This window comes from Apium graveolens, chromosome 4 (assembly GCF_009905375.1).
Source record: "Apium graveolens cultivar Ventura chromosome 4, ASM990537v1, whole genome shotgun sequence".
Lineage (NCBI taxonomy): Eukaryota > Viridiplantae > Streptophyta > Magnoliopsida > Apiales > Apiaceae > Apium > Apium graveolens.
In genome coordinates this window covers 204,081,039-204,104,524 of record NC_133650.1, presented here as the reverse complement: position 1 = coordinate 204,104,524, position 23,486 = coordinate 204,081,039, and the positions used below count along the sequence as shown (strand labels likewise).

General features: G+C 38.7%; 1 protein-coding gene across 1 annotated transcript; it reads left to right on the top strand.

Moving 5' to 3' along the window:
* The first annotated feature begins 1,877 nt into the window (after positions 1–1,877).
* LOC141719290 (uncharacterized) lies at positions 1,878–2,327 on the top strand. Its single transcript, XM_074521666.1, has one exon. The coding sequence runs from the start codon at positions 1,878–1,880 to the stop codon at positions 2,325–2,327; it is 450 nt and encodes a 149-aa protein (XP_074377767.1).
* Positions 2,328–23,486: the final 21,159 nt, after the last annotated feature.

Sequence of the window (23,486 nt, the reverse complement as noted above, 5' to 3'; positions counted from 1 at the left end):
GAGTACTTAATTAGTTCCCCGAGCGATACCCGGTTATATTGTAATTTTTTTATGAAAAATTATTTTGAAATAGCTAAATATATATATATACAATATTTTTAATACATGCTAATGAGAATACAATAAAATTATTAACATAAAATTTTTAAAAATATTATTACCCAAGCTAAAAATATTGATTATCAACTTTTTATTAAATATAAAAATATAATAATGAATATTTGTGTAAGTAAAATTAATTTTGAAAAAGATAAAATTAGTGAAGAAAATGAAGCTATTGAAAATTATTAATTTAAAAATATAAAAATGAGAAAGAAAGAGAATGAGAAATTGGTAAGAGAAAGAATTAATGGAGGTATTAAATAAAAGAAAGAGATTGAAAGTAAATTAAACGAGAAGAGAATTGTTTGTGAAAAATGACATCCCAAAATTGATGAAAGTTTAACATATAGAATTTGACAATGTAAATTTTCAAAGAGTTTGACACGTAAATTACGATGATGTGGATTGTATTATGTTTTAGTATAGCGCGGATATGCATTTGATTTAACTTATTCAGTACTTCGAAATCAGTTTCCAGCAACCTTGTGCATGAAGCATTGGTAATGTTAACATTAATAATCACCAACTCATGTTTCTATAATTACCACCACCATTGTTCCCCGTGTAAGGAAACAAGGCACTTACTCTATTTATAATTTGTTACCTCTTGCCTTGTTTATTAGTTCCAAGTCTTCCACTTTCACTTGATGTTTTTCATTGCTGTAAATCCTCTAATCGAGTAAAAGTATCACAACGTCAATTACCACTTACCACTAATAGTTGGTAGTGGCCTCGCTGTGACAAAGGTTTCTGGTGATAACGCACTTGCCCTGAATGGACATAAAACAGTCGGTAACTTTAACATTAACAAGTGCTTTGATTGGCTGGGAATTGTAATTCTTATAGGACTACATTCAAATTCCCGTCTGATAGAATGACAGGCATTTACGGTTGTCCAAATTATGAACATCCTATAAACAACACAAGCAAGAATACTTTTTGGGGAGGGAGGGAGGGAGGGAGCAGATGATGACTATGTTTATGCATTCACCGCAGAGTACCATTCATATATTTCATCCCCTGCCTTGTAATATGGTTCCGCGGTTTAATTCTTCTTAGTGCAGGAACTAAGACAGAATCACTCTGTTAGTACCAGAAAGTAAAAACAGAAAAGGATCCTTCCTTGAACATCTGATTTATCAAATCATAATATTGTTCAGGAATTACAACATTAATTCTCACGTACCCAGGATTGTTTCAAACAAAGCATAATAACAGCCAAAAGCCGAAAGGAAAAAACATTAAAACTTAATGCCTAGTAATGCCATAGAACAATAGTACAATATAATTTTCGCTATTCTTATAATTGTCCTCAATTTTGTAAAGAAAAAATGAAGAAGCAAAGAAGCATAATCTAAAAACACAGTCTTATAAGCTAGATATGATAATCATTATATTCATTCATGAATAACATTATTGTTGTATCTAGAAATGCACATGCCACATGGTACTGGAATCGAATCATCAAATTAGTTTTGTCGGCCCTGTAAATTAAACTAATGTTCTAATTTCATAATTCAATTAAATAAAGTTTCACTCTAATCATTATTAGGAAACTAAAGGATCTACTAAGTATGAGGTACAGACTTCTCAATTAGTGGCCCCAGCAGGGTTAATCTGTAAAATTAAAATATTACTAGACTGGTTCTATAAGTACAATTGATTGTTCTTCTATGGTTGTACACATTTACAAAAATCAATTACGACAAAACAAATGATATATATTATATATCTAAGCAAAATTAGAGATACTGATAAAGCACATTTACATAACAATGGGAAATTGCTTTTATCGGCAAAACAAACTCATCAAGGCAAATGGTGATATACTGGAATACAAAGCACCAATGAAAGTTAACAAACTGTTAAAAGAATATTCAGGTCATACAGTATTCAAGACGATGCCAGCCAAAGAGCCTCTCCGGCCACAGGATGTTATGCTCTCAGGCAGGTTATACTATCTTCAACCACTTCCAATTCCATCACTAGTGTTCGACGAGAAAAATCTCCAACATTCAAATTCGAAAATAGTAGTATCACAGAAAAGTTTTGGAGTTCTGAGAATTAAGCTCATTATTAGAAAAAATGAGCTGGAGCTTATGTTAAGGAGAGGAGTTTCACTGAATGACATAATTAGTCAGATTCAACAGATACAAAGGGCTAAAAAGGTCAATAACTGTGAATTATGGAAACCTGTGTTGCAAATTATACCTGAAGTGAACTAGTTTCTGTTTCATAACTTTCTTTACAGTGTTATTATTTGGACTACTATTTAATGTAACAGATAATGATCATGGTAAAAAATTTACCCAGAAACTATTATTTAAGTACTTGCTACATGACCTGGAAAACTTTACTATCTTCGGCAAAGCTCTTTTACAAGGCTAACTTAGGATTTCCATCAACATGATCCTGATTAAATCTATCTCCATAAAAACAGAAATATACATGCACAAGATTAATGTCAAACTTGTTTACTGGTAAACACTATTGAGTAACTCGATATCATAAAAGGACAACAATATTCGATCTATTGTTGGACTATCTCAGAGGACAAATATTAGGGCATGAGCCTATTGGGAAATAATAGTAATTGATAAAGCCTTTTGCTTCAAAGTTTACATGGGCGGTGCTGTGCTGCTAGTGCTGGTATTGCACACTTGCATTATTACAACAATCAAGGCAAGTGCTCATGATGTAATATTACAAGGTAAACGACTTACTAATCCAAGTCAATATACAATAAGTCAATATACAAAATGATAAAGATTTACTCTTACATATACAGTGACTAAAACAATAACAGCATTAGTACTCTTGCATTATCCAAGGCACGTCCTTCTCTTCAAATTGTATGTAAAGCCAAAGCGGAATCGGTTTGAAGCAGGTCGAAAGATTGTCGTCCCATGAAATGGAGATTCGGAGTAATTCAGTAAGGAAGCCGATGAGGTCACCTGTCCCCAACATCCACTAACCCTAAAATGTGGAACGGGCCGAATATAGTGGGCATAGACGTTTAGTATTCACACACAGATATCAGTACTCTCTCGTATTCTGAATTATCCATTCTAAAAACCGATTAACTTATTCTCACACCGGAGGTGAATCGGGGGATCATCCCTCACATTCTTCTCTTTGCAGGCCGAAGTCTACTTCTCTGGACGAAGACGAGGTCGGCATAAATTATGTTATAACATTTGGCGCCGTCTGTGGGAATACGGGATTAAATATTGAGATCTGAGACGTGACTAACGGCAATGATGAACAGGGGCCTCCAGGATTCGCGGACCCAAAACCCATCCACACCTTGCAATCTGTTATTACCCCTCGAAATTTGGAGACGGATTTCGATGAGGAGGCCGAAATAATCCCAACCCCTGAGGAACATGCCATGTTGAGGAAGCTGAGGGCTGAGCGAATGGCCAAGGAGAAGGGAAAATCGAAAGAGGCCGAGAAGGCTGAACAGGCGAAAGCTAGGAAAAGGGAAGCTGACGCGCTGAAGCTCAAGGCCATCAAGCTGAGAAGGGAAGAATTAGAACTGGAGGAGAAGGCGCTTAGGGTGTCGCTAGAGGAAACTGAAGGAGCGAAGAGTTCTCAAAAGGAGAAGAGAGTCTATGTTGAGGAAGATGAGTCCACGGACTATGACTCACACCACAGGAAAAGGAGAATGAAGGTCATTTTGACATCAGACTCTGATATGGAGGAAGACGACGACGTGTCCGACACTAGACTTTCGAGGCTAGAAAAGGCCATGTTTGGGGACAGAAGGTTCAACAGGGAACCAGTCGTTACTGAGGAGATTGAGGCGTATCGGCCACTCTCAGGAGAGGAGAAACAATTTCCGAAGATGACAGAGTTCAATGGGAGGGGAGATCCCAAAGACCATTGTGATAAATATGAATTATTAATGACTGGCATTGGTCACAGCCAGACGATGCTGTGTAAAATGTTCAAAACGTACCTGAAGGGGGCAGCGTCGATGTGGTATAAATCACTTCGGCCACGGTCAATTCACTCTTATTAACAACTAAAGGGAAAATTCATAAGGCACTACTCACATCTGTGCCGAAGAGAAAATGACACTGAAACCCTTATCCTATTCTGACATAGAGAGAATGAATCTCTAGGTGACTATCTAGCCAGGTTCAAGGAGGAAGCAGGAATGGTGACCAATTTGAACAAAACCAAAGCTATGGGATACTTGACTAAGGACTGTACCTGACCAAAGGTAAGAAGCTCTTGTCCTCACTTTATGATTATCCCCCTAAACCCCTTAATGATATATATATGAGGGGTGAGAATATCCGATGAAAGGTGGAGATTTTGGAGGGGTATAGAGAGCCCCGAAGAGAGGATCGAAATAGGCAATCCGTGCATTTTGACTATTCTCGAGGGTCCAACAGTGACCGAAGGAATGACCGTCAAAATGAAGGGAAAAAGCAGACTGACAAGGGCTTAGAAAGGCAAATATGTAGAGATTCCACTGCGTTCACACCCCTTAACGCGCCGATCTCAAAGATTCTCCATGATATCAAAGTCAAGCCAGGATTCGTCCGCCTGCCGAAATGAAGATGGCCGATCCCAAGAAGAATGCAGATAAGTACTGTGATTACCACCAAGATAAGGGACATAACACCGATGAATGTTTCCATCTGAAGAAGTTGATAGAGAGAATGACTAAAGCCGGAGAACTAAACGAATTTTTGAGAAACTTAAGGGACAAACTGGAGAAGACCGACATGAGAAACACGAGGCCCGAAGAAAGGTATAGGGGAGAAATAAATACCATTTCGGGAGACAGTGCCCTTGGTCTGGACAACAAGAATGCCAGGAAGAGATATGCTCGACAAGTCTACAATTTATTTCAATTCAGCCCCGCTAGACAGGCCATGCCCCTCTCCTTCACTGAAGAGGGCTATTAGGATGTTATACTACCTCATGAGGATCCCTGGGTCATCAACCCTATAATCAGAGAGAATAAGATATGGAAGGTGATGGTAGATGGAGGCAGTTCGACAAACATATTATTCCATTGGACATACACTAAGATGAACTTGGCAGGATAAGGAATGGAGCCGTGTCGGGAGGCACCCCTCGAAGCCTTCGGCGGACACCACATCCCTTGTGAATGTGCAATTACTCTTCTTGTTCTTATTGGTAAAATGCCCTATACTGCTGAAAAACAGGTCAAATTATACGTTGTGAGGGTGGGAAGCCAGTATAATGCACTCCTCGGCCGACCATTCTTGTCTGCCTTCCAAGCTGTGAAATCCATACCTCACCCAAAGCTGAAGTTACCCACAGAAAAGGGGGTAGGAGAAATGAGCGGCGATCAGAAAATAACAAAAATAATTAGGCTCAAGGATCCTGACAAAGACAAGGAGTATGAAGAGAGTGATTTGAATGGGAAAAGAAAAAATTCGGAAGATGAACCGAGCAATAATAAATAATTGCTAAACATTGAGTTAGAGAAATTCGAGGATGACTTGTCATGCCCCATCGCTGAGCCGGTGACCGAAGTGGAAGAGGTCGAACTATATGTCTGGTGTTCGGGAAAGATGGTCCGTATAGGTAAAAATATGGAACCTGACTTGAAGGAGAAGGTTATCGCAATGGTGAGATAATACCATGACGTCTTCACATGGGGTACTGAAGATATGCTAGGGCTCGATCCGAAGACGGCCAAACATTGTCTCAATGTGAAACCCAAGGCTAAGCCCGCCCGACAAAGGAAAAGGACATTCACCACAGAACGACAGAAAGTCATCGAAGCCGAAGTCGAGAAGCTGTTAAAAGCCAAGTTCATTGAGGAAATTGAATATCGAGATTGGCTCGCCAATGTAGCGGTAGTAAAGAAATCAAACAATAAATAAAGGATGTGCGTAGATTACACCGAACTCAACAAAGCCTTCCTGAAGGATCACTACCCCTTGACGAGCATTGACCAGCTGATAGATGCCACCACCGGCCACCATGTTCTTAGTTTCCTCGATGCTTTTTCGGGATACCATCAGATAGCCATGAACACGGCAGACATCTGAAAGACAACCTTTATTATACCGAAGGGAACTTACGCTTACATCAAAATGCCGTTCGGACTTAAAAATGCAGGGGCAACCTTTCAACGTATGGTGAACAAGATCTTTAAAGAACAAATCGGCCGCAATATGGAATATTATGTGTACGACATGATTGTTAAGTCACTTTTTCAGGATCATGCCGAATATCTCCGAAAATGTTTCAACACTTTGAGGAAAAATAATATGAAGATCAACCCAAGCAAGTGTACGTTCGGAGTTACTAATGGAAAGTTCCTGGGTTATCTGGTAAGTGAACGGGGCATAGAAGCCAACCCAGAAAAGATAAAGGCAGTAGTAGATATGGAGCCTCCAAAGTGCATTAGAGACATTCAACAGCTCACAAGCGGACTAGCAGCACTCCGACGCTTCATATCAAGGTCAGCCGAAAAGGCATTACCCTTATTTGCTGTGTTGAAAGGTTCGAAAGATTTTGAGTGGGGGCCTGAATGCCAAGAGGCTTTTGAGCAAGTGAAAGACTACCTAACTAAGACCCCAGCTGATGAGGCCAAATCCAAAAGAAATGCTGCAACTCTACCTCGTCGTGTCGGATCGAATTCTCGGCGCGGTGCTGGTGAAAGAACATGAGGGCAACCAGCACCCATTTTTTCACGTGTCTCATATGATAAAGGATGTCGAAACCAGGTACCCCAATACCGAGAAGTTCGTATATGGTTTGGTCATGGCCCCCCAAAAATTGTGACACTACTTCCAAGGCAGAACAGTGCAGATAGTGACCGATCAACCACTCAAGAAAATTCTGACAAGACCCGATGCCTCAGTGAGAGTGGTCACCTGGTCAATCAAGCTGGGCGAATACGATTTGGAGTATATTCCGAGAACGTCCATAAAAGCCCAGGCACTAGCCAATTTCATGGTGGAGTGCACTTTATCGGAGCAAAAGGACCTGATTCCCGAAGAGCAGTTGATTCAGAAGCCGGGAAAATGGAAACTTTTCGTTGACGGGTCAGTAAATGGATCGAAATGTGGGGCTGGCCTTATCTTGTCATCCCCTGATGGATTTGAGATATGTCAAGCAATTCAGTTTACTTTCCCCCTCACCAACAATGAAGTTGAATATGAAGCCTTGCTGGCCGGATTAAGCTTGGCGAATAACCTTGAAGTAAAACATTTAAGGGTATTCAGTGTCTCTATGCTGGTAGTGAAACACTTTTCTAGAGAATACGAGCAAAGGGAGCCAAGAACTCGAGCCTATACCACCAAAGTAAAAGAGATGTCTTTGTCCTTCCTGTCATTCGAATTAAGCTAAATTGCCAGGGAGAACAATAGCAAGGCCGATGTGTTATCCCGCCTGGCATCGGCCGAGACGCAAAGTCTCACGGGGTCTATTTATCTGACCAAGATGACGACCCCTTCGATCGACAATAAATAGTGTATGGAAATCCACCAGGTGATAACGTGGATGACGCCGCTTCTAGATTTCTTAGAAAAGGAAACATTGCCCCTCTGTAAGAAAGAGACGTAGAGGGTCAGATACAGAGCAACCAGCTAATCCACCATAAATGGGAGACTTTACAGGTGGTAGGCCTCATCGCCGCTTCTTCGATGTCTGGATACAAAAAAGCGGAAACTTGCTCTAGAGACGGTCCATGAGGGAATCTGCGAAGAGCACCTCGCCGAAAGGGCTTTGGGCTTCAAAATTCTCCGACAAGGTTTCTACCGGCCGACCCTAAGGGCTGATGCATACCAATATGCAATGAAATGCAGGCAATGTCAGTTATTCAGCCCAATTCCGAAGCAACCCTTAGAGAAGATGACTTCAGTATTGAACCCCATACCCTTCACCATGTGGGCGGTAGACATCGTGGGAATCTTGCCGACTAGTACCAAACAGGCAAAGTACTACATAGTCGCCATCGATTATATAACTAAATGGGTGGAAGCTCGTCCTTTGGCCACCATAATCGAAGAGGCGGAGAAGAAATTCATACTGGAGCAGGTCATACCGAGGTTCGGGATCCCCAAAGTATGTATATCTAACAATGGCAGTCAGTTCATCATAAACAAGTTCCGAACTTTTTTACACCACTTCGGAATCCAACAGAAATTCAGCTCTGTGGGAAATCCACAAGGAAATGGTGACATTGAAGCGGAGAACAAGATTATTTTCGATGATATTAAGAAGAGGTTAGGAGAAGCAAAAGGACTGTGGGATGAAGAGCTGCCCCAGGTCTTGTGGGCCTACCGAACGACACCAAGGTCGTCCATAGGAGAAACTCCCTTCAGACTAGCTTATGGGACAGATGCACTCCTATCAATTGAAGTGGGCCTCGAGTCCCATCGACGGAAGTTTTTGAAATTGAAAGCAACGAGGTGGGTCTGTGAGCCAACATAGACCTCCTGGAGGAAGAAAAGGAGGTGACCTATCAAAGAAATTTGAAATACCAACTACAGGCCGCCCGATATTATGATTAGGGAATCAAGAAATAAAGCTTTTTCGTAGGTGATCTAGTCCTTCGGGAACTGGTTACCTCAATGCCTACTAAGCAAGGCAAGCTTCAGCCCAATTGGGAGGGTCCTTATGCGGTTTCCGGAGTGGTCAGGCCGGGAACATATAAGCTCAAAACCATGGCCAGAGAGCCTATCAAAAATACTTGGCACGCTTCTAGACTCCAAAACTTTTTCAGTAAGGCATATGAAGCCCTGTCAGTTTATTTTAGTTCTTTTAATTCCGTCATTTAATTTCAGATAGGGGCAATAAACAGGCCAAAATAATACTTATCTGAAGGCTTGCACTATGTTGACAAAGTTTTACTAAGGCCCAAGTTGAGGCCGAAGACGCAAAATATCAAAATTTTACTAAGGCCCAAATTGAGGCCGAAGAAGTAAAATATTACAATTTTACTATGGCCCAAGTTGAGGCCGAAAGAGCAAAATATCAAAATTTTACTAAGGCCAAAATTGAGGCCGAAGAAGCAAAATATTAAAATTTTACTAAGGCCCAAATTGAGGCCGAAGAAGTAAAATATTACAATTTTACTAAGGCCCAAGAAGCAAAATATCAAAATTTTCCCAAGGCCCAAATTGAGGCCGAAGAAGTAAAATATTAAAATTTTACCAAGGCCCAAATTGAGACCAAAAATGTAAAATATTAAAACTTTAATAAGGCCCAAATTGAGGCCGAAGAAGTAAAATATTAAAATTTTACTAAGGCCCAAATTAAGGTCGAAGAAGTTAGGGTAGATCCCTTCTTGTTTTTGGTCCTCTGTTGATATATACATAATTTAGCAAAAAAAATATTAAAATTACTAAGGCCCAAATTGAGGCTGAAGAAGTAAAATATTAAAATTTTACTAAGGCCCAAATTGAGGTCGAAGAAGTAAAATATTAAAATTTTACTAAGGCCCAAATTGAGGCCAAAGAAGTAAAATATTAGAATTTCACTAAGGCCCAAATTGAGGCCGAAGAAGTAAACTAAGGAAAATAAAGACGATACTATAGATAGTAAAGAGAACGGAGAAATATCAAAAATAAAAATATTACAATCCGCCCAGAGGCAATAATAATCCTTCTCGAAGGCAAAAGTAATTCAACCTGCAGGTAATAAGTTCATGATTAACTTAAACATTAACTAGACTATTCCGAAAGGTCTTCCTTGGAATTGGAGGAAACAACTAGAGGCCCGTCGCCACCAGTCCTCCCGACAGGATCTTCCATACCGATGTCAAGTAGAAGCTTGTACTCCCAACCCCTGTGGAATGTTGGGCAGGAGGTACCACAAGCCCTCTGTCCCGGAAGCCTTGATGACAGCCTTGTCAAAGCCCATCTGAAAACAACGTTCCTCCGTTCGCTCCAGCGTCTTCTTCTCCTTGTGGAGCATCTTCCTGGTGGCTTTCAGCTGAGCGTTTTGTTGTTCAACACGCTTCTTGAGACGAGCCACCTCCTCCTCTAGGTTCCACTTGTCTATAGCTAGGGCCGAAGCCTGACCTTCGAATACCTCTCGGGCTCTTTATTTCCGCTTGAGCTCTTCCGCGGCCTTTGTACACCTAATCTCAAGCTGATTGGCCGCCCTCATCTGGGCTTGAGCATCCTGGATCTTGTCGGCTATGGAAGCTGCCCAAGGAAGAACCTGACATAAAAATGAGGGAAGAGGAATAAGTACAAGCCAAGCATCAAAAGGAAAATAGAAAATAATAAGCATGAAGCATATCATGGAGAGCCGAGCCATCAGTTCGGTGCACGCCTCGGTAAGGTCCACCATAGCATAGACCTGCTGATCCTTCGAAAGCATAAGGCCGCGACAGAGGTCTGGTCCGACTTCCCTAGCCTGAAGGGGAGCCCTTGTCACCAGAGAATCCGATGAAAGTACGCCCCAATTCGGGACATAGGTCTCGATGACATCACCACAATGAGCCCTTCCCCTTTTACGAGGGTCGGGAGAATCGTCGGAGGCTGCTGATCGGTTTTCCGCAGTTAACTCTATGGAATGCACGGGAGAGTGGGGAGGCGACTGGACCGGAGCTCGGGCATCAGCATTTTTGCCGCGTGAAATGCTGGAAGCCGCCCTCTCCAAGGCGAAATATTTTTTTAGCCTTTTTCCTCTTCCTTTGCAGGGTGCTTGTCGGGAAGAAACTGTAAGAAATAAAACATAGGAAAGGTCAGGTGTTGAAACAACAAGATGCAATAAATTTTAGGAAGAATAAGAAAAAAATGTAAGGAACAGGTGTTACCACTACCCCATAGGGCGAGCAGCCAGTCCTTGTCCCGACTACTAGTTAGCGGGACTTTGGGCATCCGAAGGGATACCAGAGCCCCATAGTTTATCGCCTCTTCAGGAGACAACTCCGGCATCAATAGGCAAGTTGGTTCGAATTCATGCTAAACACCGAACTCCTCCAAGTAAAGACCGGATATATAACACCAGTGTGTATGGCTTGTGACGGCCTCAACCCCAGGGTCAGGAGTTGACGTCACTAACACAATATCAACAAACATAATAAAAACCAATTCAATATTGATATAACATAAATACGACCCCTTTTACCAAGATCGTTGCCAAGTTCAAGTATGATTTAGGTTACATAATTATTACAAACAAACTTATTTCAACAATCCTGACAGAATTAACTTAATACAGCAACTCAACAGACCACATCTGGTCTGACACAACTACCTCAGAGGAGTCTAGAGCGGAAGGATCTGGAACCCTGCCCTGACTATGACAGAAGAATCTCATAGGCATCTGCAATACATATATACAAAACATTCTGCAAGGGTGAGCAATCAATTGCTCAGCAGTACCACTATATGAATAACAAGTAAAACAGTTTATGATAAAAAAGTTATAGGAACAGAATTCATAACTTGTTACAAAATAAGTAAAAACATGTATAAACTGGATATCAATAACTAGCATGCTCTGTAGAACAATAACTTCATTCGTGTACTGCGCAAATACTAAAGTTAAATTTTAGCATGTATTTCTTTTTTTAATTCATCTGTCCCACGACAGGAATCACCCAATCATCCATGTTTATTACGGGAATCACCCTGTCATCCGTGTTGCCACGAGACTCAACATGTCATCCGTGTTGCCACGGGAATCAACCTGTCATCCGTGTTGCCACGGAAATAACCTGTCATCCGTGTTGCCACGGGAATAACCTGTCATCCGTGTTGCTACGGAAATCAAGCTATCATCCATGTTGCCACGGGAATAACTTGTCATCTATGTTGCCGTGAGAATCAACCTGTCATTCGTGTTACCACGGGAATCAACCTGTCATCCGTGTTGCCACGGGAATCAACCTGTCATCCGTGTTTCCATGGGAATAACCTGTCATTTGTGTTGCCACGGGAATCAACCTGTCATCCGTGTTACCACGAGTATCACATACCGACCTCATTTTAACCCATTTTATTACAACTCCTTATAATCTTTCCAATTTTATTCATAATTTAGAGATAGGCATTTTCAGAAGTTACTTTTCCCCAAAACGTAGTTTAAACGAATAATTTTAAATCCAGGGGATACGTAACTTAAAATGTTCTGTTCCTCTATGAGAATAACACAACAATATATTCATATATGCTGAACCATCAAAGAATGGTCAGGGGTACTTGCCTTGAAGAGCTTTATAACTATCTCTGATTGACCTTAAATTGATCTGGACGCTCGGCTTTATCTTCTAACTATTAGACTATTCTGGATCCGACTTCATCTCTCAGGTCCTTCGATTGGAACCTTGTTGAGCTTGTCGATTGATCACTAGACTATCTTTAGTCCAATGTCAATTCTCAGGTCTTCCGACTAGAACCTACAGAGTCGAACTACCCTATGTTAGGCAACCAGTTATGCTTGACATATTCTCGCTATCAGTTCTACCCAAATGATATCACAATCCGACCCGCAATTATACACATTATTATGATACACGTAACCACTAGGGTTTATGTACTCAAAACTTGGTTCGATATTCTTTTTCGGGAAATACCTATATCTGACGTTTCGTAAAATGAGGTTGTTAATTATTTTATAAAATCTTTTATCACAATATGCAAGTAGGTTGGTACAATATTTATTAACAATTATATATCTATGTATGTTTGATTGGTAATCCTGACAATCACAAGATAGGTCCCTGTATTTTTGAAATTAATTTTCTGAAATCCGGACAACGTCTCCTCTGTTTGTCGGCCTATCCGTCGAAACATAATCGACGTCAAAACAACCAATCAACCAAGCAGTCAATTCAACAATCACAATTCACTGTTCAAATTATGTGCCTGACCTCGATTTAAAATAACTAATTTTCGTTTCATGAAATAATTTTATGAACTAATTATTATTTTATTATTTTAATAATTATAGGACTTAGATTATATCATCACGGTCCACCGTCGACTCACCGAAGTTCATCGTCGACGGCGGCAAAACCTGGAAGTGCCTGAATCGGGTTTCCAATCGAGGGTTTCGCCGATTAAATTTCTGAATAATCCGAAATACATTAATTGAGTAATCACAATTTTCATTCGAATTTTCCTTAAAGAAAAGAAAATCAATTAATTCGAACCCCAGAAACGAGAATAGACTGCTTCAGGCAATTCCGCAAAACATCACAACTAGACACACAGGTGCATATACATATAAATACACATCTGGAAATCGGGAATAAGACGGAAACAAGATACAATTGATAAAACATACGCACTGTTGTTGGAGGAATTTCGTAACAACACGAAATCGGAGGGTTGCTGGAATATTAGAGCAATTTGTGTGTAGTTGTGAGATTAGGGTTTATGAAAAAGAGGGGCTGGACTTGGGAGGTGTCTCGATTTGTCTCGTTGTATCGGATCCCTTTGCCAAGATGCCTGCGTACCAATTTATATTGGATCAAGCCTACGCAGTTCTGTGAAATTTGGGCTTATCCCTAAGAGACTTTAGGGATAAGTTTCGTTAATGTGGTAATTACCGATTTTATCTGATTTAATCTGAGCGTTGTGATATCTTCCTGATTTGAAGAATATCGTTGAGAGATATTTTCCGTTATTGATTTATTGAGATTGATTCTTTCCTCGTTTCGGAGAGAGGATAACTTGGGGCTTAAGCAATTAATTATTAGCCGTAATTAATAATTAACAAATTACGGAATTATTAAAAAGTATTTGCCATGCCAAAACGTGGCATAACAACTACCCCCCAGTTCTTCAGTGTAGCTTGCTGCAGTGGAGAACTAAATATTCTTCAATCGCTGAAACAACTAAAAATCGGAGTTTAGTAAATAACATAGAGCACCTTCGTGCTCAAAACAATTATGCGAATGCACGTGCGAGACCATGCAAGATCCGAAAAAGATACATATTTCCCTTGTTTGTGGTTGTGCGAGCACAAATTTATAAATCCATTGCGAACAATGATGTTAAGTTGGACCTTGACGTACACACTTCAAGATAGATATAACAGTCGATTGTAAAATTGTATTATTGAGGTGAACTGCTAGTATTATATAAATGTAACAAGATCAACAAACATGCCTTCAGCAAAAGATAAGGCGGAACTCCCGACCTTCAATCTCTTTCTGTACTTAAGATAAGGTGAGCTCGCACCTTGAATCTCTTTCCATACTTGAGATAAGGTGAGCTCGTACCTTCAATCTTTCCGTTTGTAATCTTTCTGCCTATCTAGGTGCAAGGTGTCAACAATACAAGTTCACAATCGGTAGTGTATATCATTCCAAGTGGTTGTCTCAGCTACCAAACATAGCAATTCCCATTCACAAGTTTGAAAATATTTTTCGACATATATGTATTATCGCGACAGTATATGCAAAATATTTTAAACGCAATTCAAACATAATAAATATGCCAATTTAAAATTGTCACGATATTTATTTTTCCCAAAAATAATGCTCTTTCTTAAATATTTTCCCAAAATTATGCATCTCGTATATATAATTTATTTTTCCAAAAGATGCAGCTCGTACGATCTTCTAAAAATCCACAATTCTCTCAAATAAATATCTCGTACGATTTTTTCCCAAAATATGTGTGTCGTCCAAAATTAAGATGACGCAATAATTTTACAATCATAAAAATATGTGACTCGCACGAATTTTATCACTGAATATTTTTCTTATAAAAAATTAGAAGAAAAACATAATATCTATGCATTCATCACGTAATAATAAATTTGCAGAAATAAATCAGGAGAAGAAAAATCTTATCTTTATTTTCCGCTTCTAACAGGCTGTGAATTTCCGAGTGTCACCATTTTTCTATGGTGCGTTTTAGTGTTCCTCAAGTTTTTTGTCCTTTTCTTTTTCCTGCTGGCCCCGCAATCTCAACATGACATGTTCATTCGTCATTCTTTTTACTCCATGGTTGCTTCCCTTTTTTTTATTTCTCCTTGTCCGCGCGTGTATATTACCTTAACAAGTCCGTCCGCGTGTGACTACAAACGCCTGATCGTTGGGTTTTCTTAAATGCCACGGGTCGCTCCATGTTAAATATTATTTTTTTTGCCAAGTTTGCATGCCGCCGCTGGGTCTTGTTATTCATCATGAGACTGCCTTTGCTACACCATGTTGCACCGCCTGGACTCCGCTGAATTGTGTGTTATTGTACATCCATATAGGATATATCTGTCACGAGCCCCCTTTTTTTTTCACCATCGGTAATTGACTATCGATCCTCCATTGTATGGATGAACCATAAACCCACGAGTTTTGTAATATTATTCGTCCTCCTCGAATAATAAACCCCTCCTTCTAGCGCCAAATGTTGTTGGAGGAATTTCGTAACAACACGAAATCGGAGGGTTGCTGGAATATTAGAGCAATTTGTGTGTAGTTGTGAGATTAGGGTTTATGAAAAAGAGGGGCTGGACTTGGGAGGTGTCTCGATTTGTCTCGTTGTATCGGATCCCTTTGCCAAGATGCCTGCGTACCAATTTATATTGGATCAAGCCTACGCAGTTCTGTGAAATTTGGGCTTATCCCTAAGAGACTTTAGGGATAAGTTTCGTTAATGTGGTAATTACCGATTTTATCTGATTTAATCTGAGCGTTGTGATATCTTCCTGATTTGAAGAATATCGTTGAGAGATATTTTCCGTTATTGATTTATTGAGATTGATTCTTTCCTCATTTCGGAGAGAGGATAACTTGGGGCTTAAGCAATTAATTATTAGCCGTAATTAATAATTAACAAATTACGGAATTATTAAAAAGTATTTGCCATGCCAAAACGTGGCATAACAACTACCCCCCAGTTCTTCAGTGTAGCTTGCTGCAGTGGAGAACTAAATATTCTTCAATCGCTGAAACAACTAAAAATCGGAGTTTAGTAAATAACATAGAGCACCTTCGTGCTCAAAACAATTATGCGAATGCACGTGCGAGACCATGCAAGATCCGAAAAAGATACATATTTCCCTTGTTTGTGGTTGTGCGAGCACAAATTTATAAATCCATTGCGAACAATGATGTTAAGTTGGACCTTGACGTACACACTTCAAGATAGATATAACAGTCGATTGTAAAATTGTATTATTGAGGTGAACTGCTAGTATTATATAAATGTAACAAGATCAACAAACATGTCTTCAGCAAAAGATAAGGCGGAACTCCCGACCTTCAATCTCTTTCTGTACTTAAGATAAGGTGAGCTCGCACCTTGAATCTCTTTCCATACTTGAGATAAGGTGAGCTCGTACCTTCAATCTTTCCGTTTGTAATCTTTCTGCCTATCTAGGTGCAAGGTGTCAATAATACAAGTTCACAATCGGTAGTGTATATCATTCCAAGTGGTTGTCTCAGCTACCAAACATAGCAATTCCCATTCACAAGTTTGAAAATATTTTTCGACATATATGTATTATCGCGACAGTATATGCAAAATATTTTAAACGCAATTCAAACATAATAAATATGCCAATTTAAAATTGTCACGATATTTATTTTTCCCAAAAATAATGCTCTTTCTTAAATATTTTCCCAAAATTATGCATCTCGTATATATAATTTATTTTTCCAAAAGATGCAGCTCGTACGATCTTCTAAAAATCCACAATTCTCTCAAATAAATATCTCGTACGATTTTTTCCCAAAATATGTGTGTCGTCCAAAATTAAGATGACGCAATAATTTTACAATCATAAAAATATGTGACTCGCACGAATTTTATCACTGAATATTTTTCTTATAAAAAATTAGAAGAAAAACATAATATCTATGCATTCATCACGTAATAATAAATTTGCAGAAATAAATCAGGAGAAGAAAAATCTTATCTTTATTTTCCGCTTCTAACAGGCTGTGAATTTCCGAGTGTCACCATTTTTCTATGGTGCGTTTTAGTGTTCCTCAAGTTTTTTGTCCTTTTCTTTTTCCTGCTGGCCCCGCAATCTCAACATGACATGTTCATTCGTCATTCTTTTTACTCCATGGAATGTTGTTGGAGGAATTTCGTAACAACACGAAATCGGAGGGTTGCTGGAATATTAGAGCAATTTGTGTGTAGTTGTGAGATTAGGGTTTATGAAAAAGAGGGGCTGGACTTGGGAGGTGTCTCGATTTGTCTCGTTGTATCAGATCCCTTTGCCAAGATACCTGCGTACCAATTTATATTGAATCAAGCCTACGCAGTTCTGTGAAATTCTGGCTTATCCCTAAGAGACTTTAGGGATAAGTTTCGTTAATGTGGTAATTACCGATTTTATCTGATTTAATCTGAGCGTTGTGATATCTTCCTGATTTGAAGAATATCGTTGAGAGATATTTTCCGTTATTGATTTATTGAGATTGATTCTTTCCTCGTTTCGGAGAGAGGATAACTTGGGGCTTAAGCAATTAATTATTAGCCGTAATTAATAATTAACAAATTACGGAATTATTAAAAAGTATTTGCCATGCCAAAACGTGGCATAACACGCACCACAAGCAATACACACACGCATATGGCACAACACACGCACCGTTCGCGCGCGCAGAACACCTTGCCCGAAAGAAATCCGGCGGAGGCCATAAGAATGGAAAAGAAAAAGAATCACAGGAAGCACTGGGGAGCTTACCATGGAGAAGAAACGAATGTGGGAAGAAGAGAGGGAAAGAAGGAGAAACGGGAGAGAGACTGCCAAGAGAGAGATGAGAGAACCGTGTGAGAGATTGAACAGGGGGAGAAGACTGAAATGGTGAATGGGGAAATAAGGGATAAGAATTGTGATATTTATCTGGTTTCTGTTTTTAATTATCATACTTCACACCGCATTCAGATTTTAACGATACCGCTTGCGATTGCAAACACCTCGAAAGAAATCCAAATTAGTCTTAAAATTTTCTAAAAATCCTGAAACTAATAAAATCAAGTTTTTCATAATTTTTAAAACATATTTGAATCGCACATTATTCCTGCATTTAACGATTTAACGAGCAAACATACGGGTGAATTTAACCCCAAAAATTTCCAAAATAATTTTAAAATTCTCAGAATATTAAAAACTTAATAAAATATGAGTTTCATAATTTTTGAAGAATTCTTGAATTAAATATTGATTTTGCAAATAAATGTAATCAGAAAAATCATTTAAAGATAAATAATTGATGAAATATTGATTTCTAAATTTTATAAAATCCCAAAAATAATTATTGAAATTATAAAGCCATAAAACCAATTTTAAGGACAATCCAAATATTTATGAAAATAATTTCTAATTTTATAAAAATCAAACTGCAATAAAATCACTAATAATTATTCAATTTAATCCACAAAACACAATACTGATAAATAAAATCACTTATTATGGAATAATACAACACATACAATCCATAATGACTACAATACATAGCTGACAACAGTAACACACTTTTATTTACTCAGTTATTCAATAATTATACATTTAAATAATGTAAAAATATACGAGTCGTTATATCCTTCTCCCTTAAAAAGATTCTGTCCCCAGAATCTTAACTAATTAAGCAAGTGAGGATATTTGTCTAACATATCTAACTCTAACTTTCAGGTAGACTCTTCTACTTGAGAATTTCTTCATAGTACTTCCACTATAGGAATCGACTTATTTTTAGGGACTCACGCTTTATAGCCTATAGTCTGGATTTGATTATACATATTTTCTTGGTTCAAATCAAGGATATATTCTTTTAACATAAAGACGTAAAACACACTATGAGTATGCTGCAGCTGTGGCAACTGCGCCAACTCATAGGCGACTTTACCTACTTTCTCAATAAACGGTCCGATACTCCTTGGGCTTAACTTACCTTCATGCGCAAATCTCATTATTCCTTTATAAGGCAAAACCTTCAGCAATACTAATGCTCCAACTTTATCTCTATATCTTTCCGATATGAATCTGCATTCTTTCTTTGTGTATCATGAGTTGATTTTAACCTTTTCCGAATTAATATTCCATATTTATAGTCTGGTGAACTAATTCAGGGCCTAACAATTTCTTTATCTTTTCAATCAGCTTGGACTGAAAATTAACCCCGCACAGTGGTTTCTTATCACCTTCGGGTATTTAACTTCAACTTCCACTCTTTCCAATTCTTTTACTAATTCCTCCTTGATCTTAATCACATTCAATCTTTCCTTCCTATATAAGGCATCTATTGCTACACTGGCTTCGCTCAGATGGTTGTTAATGGAGTAATCATAATCTTTTATTAATCTCAACCAAAATTCATATTTGAAAACTTAACGTACCGTTGCTTCCTTTCTAATCTTCGTAGGGAAATTCTTGAGTTTCTACATGGACTTCCTTAGTCCTTGAATAGCTGAGGATGTTATCAATATATACAAATTCACTTATACAAGTACTCCTCATACACCCTATTTAATAAATCTTTAAAGGTGTTTGGTGTATTTTCTAATCCAAATAACATCACCAGGAACTCATAATGTCCATATCTCGTTCTAAACGCAGTCTTTGGTATGACCTCAGGATTAACATTTAACTGATGGTAGTATGATCTTAGGTCAACCTTCAAGAACCAACACGTTCCTTTAATTGGATCACATAAGTAATCAATTCTATGCAGGGGTTTACTTATTCCTAACTGTCAACTTATTTAACTTTCGATAGTCGGTACATAACTTCATACCTCCGTCCTTCTCTTCTATAAACAACACTAGTGCACCCTACAGGATATACCTTACCTCATCACTTCCTTATCCAACAATTCCTGAAGTTGCTTAACTAATTATTTGATTTCCACTGGGCCATGCAATACGGAGATTTTGACACTAGTTCGGCTCTGGGACTGAACCAATGAGAAACTCTATCTTAAAATCTGGGATAATCCTGGTAATTCATCTAGAAAGATCCATGGAACTTTATTTACTACCTGAATTTCTTCCAACTCTAATATTCATTACATGTACTAGGTATACTTTACATCCTTGTTTTAATAACTTCTTTGCTTGTGTGATTGAAAGAAACTTCTTATCTTATTATGTCATCCTAGCAGTATCTTTCATGATATTACAATTCTTAGTATTCTTGCAATCAATCTTTTCCTTACGATAAACAATCAATTCATCTTTAAGATTACATCCAGTTTTCTTCACTCAAAAGGTATTTGGGTCGATCAAAAAAGAATGTCCTAAGGTTCCTATAGGGCATTTAGGACATAACTAATTTACTGGGACTCCGTCTTGGTTAGCCACTTCTAGGGCCCAAGGTTCAGCTAATCTTTTGACGTTAAGTTTTCTCACACAATTCTTAAATATAAAAGACTGAGATGCTCCTAAATCAAATAAAACCTTAACAGGTACAGGGTTAAGAGAAAGCGTACTTGTATCTACATTCGAGTCCTGAGCCTCGGATCTCTTGATTATCTTAAAGGTCTGGCTCTAGCCGTACTGGATACCGGTCCTTGGGATGCACTACCTCCAATACTTCCTTGAGTAACGGTCCTACAACTCCTAAGAAGATGCCCAACCTTACCACAGTTATAACAAGTGATTCTTGGACTCTCTGGGTTGCATTCTGACGCGTAATGGCCTTTCCGACCGCATCTAAAACACTGGTCATTCCCTTTGCACTGACCACTGTGACTCCTAACATACAACTTACAATCCACCGCCAGCTTGACTAATTCAGTTTGAGTGGAAGCAATTGAAGGGGCACTAGACCTAATCTGGGATAAATTTTATATCATGAATCTTCTATTTCTATTCTTTTCAATTCACTTCTAAAACCCCTGAATGGATTCTCTTTAATCTGGTTTTTCTTTCATAACATCCAATTTCCGCTTCTTCCTTTCTTTTTCCTTGGCGGTGAATTTCTGATCACTTTCTATTACCATGGCTGCCTGTACTACTGAGGTATAAGTCTTTAGTTATAAAACTACAACTCCGCTCCAAATTTCTGGTTTCAGTCCTTGTTGGAATCTTTTTGCTTTTTGAGCTTCAGAGTTTACATAGTCTGGCAAAAATCTAGCTAATTCCATAAACTTAGCCTCATACTTAGCTACACTTCTGTCTCCTTGCTTCAGCTCTAAGAACTCAATCTCCATTTGATTCCGCTTACAGTTAGGGAAATATTTCTCCAGAAATAACTCGGTAAACTTCACCCATGGGACATGACCTTCTCTTTCTAATGCCCTGGTTGACTCCCACCAGTAATTCACCTCATTCTTTAAGTAGTAGCTTGCATAATCGGTCTTAAGATTATCATTTACTTGGACGAGGTTGAAAGCTTTCTCCATTTCTTTTAACCATGCTCTAGCAGCTACTGGATCAGGCTCGCCCTTAAACTCAGGAGGTTTAACATTCTGGAAATATTTGAAATTAATATTTTGGTTCACTCCTTGATGTTGCTACTGCTGAACTTGTTGGATTAACTGCAGTTGTTGTTGCTGCTGGCGCAACAAATCCAGAATTTCATTTATAGATGGACTCACAGCAAAACTACTACTATTCTCTTTAGACTGGGTAGCTTTCTTGGGTAGCATTTTCCTGAAATATAGCAGAGAATTTATTCAAAAACATAACGAGGATGTATAATAGAAAATATCAGTGTTCAAACGGTGCACCTGTATCAGGAAAATGCTGCCCAATCAAAGTACCCATGTCTTTATTATCATGATCCATTTATAAAAGATATCTAGATTAACAACGCTAGCAATAATAGCAACAATGACAACAGTAGAATCAACAACATTACAGAAGCATGACTTCTCAATATAACAACAACTGATCAACTTTCCAGCACCATTAAAATACAACATCAACAAATTCGATATACCGCAAAACTGGACGGGCTATACTAGTAACGAACTAAAAAGGGTAAACTGGCAAGTCATATCAAACTTAAGGAATCACGAACTTGGCTGGCGCACTAGTCTGAGTTTCAACCACCCATTCCTCTCAAGGCGATTTCTTATCTCCTGCAAATGACCCATCTACCACTGAGTTAACTCTTCTAAAGCTGCAACCTTTGATATCGAATCCTGAATCCTCTCTGCTGTCTTCATTTCCGAAGTAGCAACCAGATGTAAAACTTCTATTCCTCCTGACAGTCAACTTTTGCTTACTAGGACTGTCTAACTATAGAGGTCACTGGCGAACTCATTACCATGGAATATCAAATGGAATTTCAAAATCAAGAAATCAATTATACAGGAAATAAAGATGAAGAAGATATAAATATGACTGAGAGCAACTATACAAGTACATAAGATGGCCAGTCTTAGTACCACATAGTGTATAACACATAATTCGGTGGCGTCCCACCAGACCCTATTTCACACAAACAAATAATCAACTCTTATGCATTATCTACCCCAATCAACTGATAAAATTACTGAGGTAAGAAGCAACTTTTAAATTAAAAATTAATGGATAGGGAGGGGAAATCTGGGTTATGATAAAATTAATAGAACTTTAAATTGATTAATTCGAGCTTTAACTTTCTTACAGGAAACACAAGTAACTTATTAAATGGTAAACGATTACTCTAGAAGCAGAATGTGTCTCAAGGAATACGTGTAAGGGTACAAGATATAAACAACAATATTGATCCACATACACCACGAGACTTGGCTATCATAGAAGCCGCCGTCTACTATCATACTATCTGAACTTACCGAGGTCGCACACTCGGTTCAGCAATATCCCTTGATATTGAAAATGCGATATTTAGGAATAATATTGGTGTCTCTTCAGCCGACACATCAAGGGTCCGCTCAAAAACTGAACCTTCACGATCAGACTCGTTTTCTCGAGAGGGAGAACTAGAAATCTCTATCGGACGATGCCAATATTACATATACGAAGGAGACACACTAAAAGCTAGGCCAGTTCCAGCCAATCCTCTATAGACGTCAGATTTACGCCTTCGAAACCCTCGACTCAACTCTTAGGATCGCTCCTCTGATTGAGTTGCTGACTCACAACTTTATATAAACCTTCCTACACACTTTTGACTCTACTCCTAACCTAAGTCAGGGACTTAAACCTGTAGCTCTAATACCAACTGTGACGGCCTCAACCCCGGGGTTAGGAGTTGACGTTACTAAGACAATATCAACAAACATAATATAAACCAATTCAATATTGATACAACATAAACAAGACCCCTTTTACCAAGATATTTGCCAAGTTCAAGTATGATTTAGGTCACACAATTATTACAAACCAACTTATTTCAACAATCCTGACAAAACTAACCTAATACAGCAACTCAACAGGACCACATCTGGTCTGACACAACTACCTCAGAGGAGCCTGGAGCGGAAGGATCTGGAACCCTGCCCTGACTACGACAGAAGAATCTCCTAGGCATCTGTAATACATATATACAAAACATTCTGTAAGGGTGAGCAA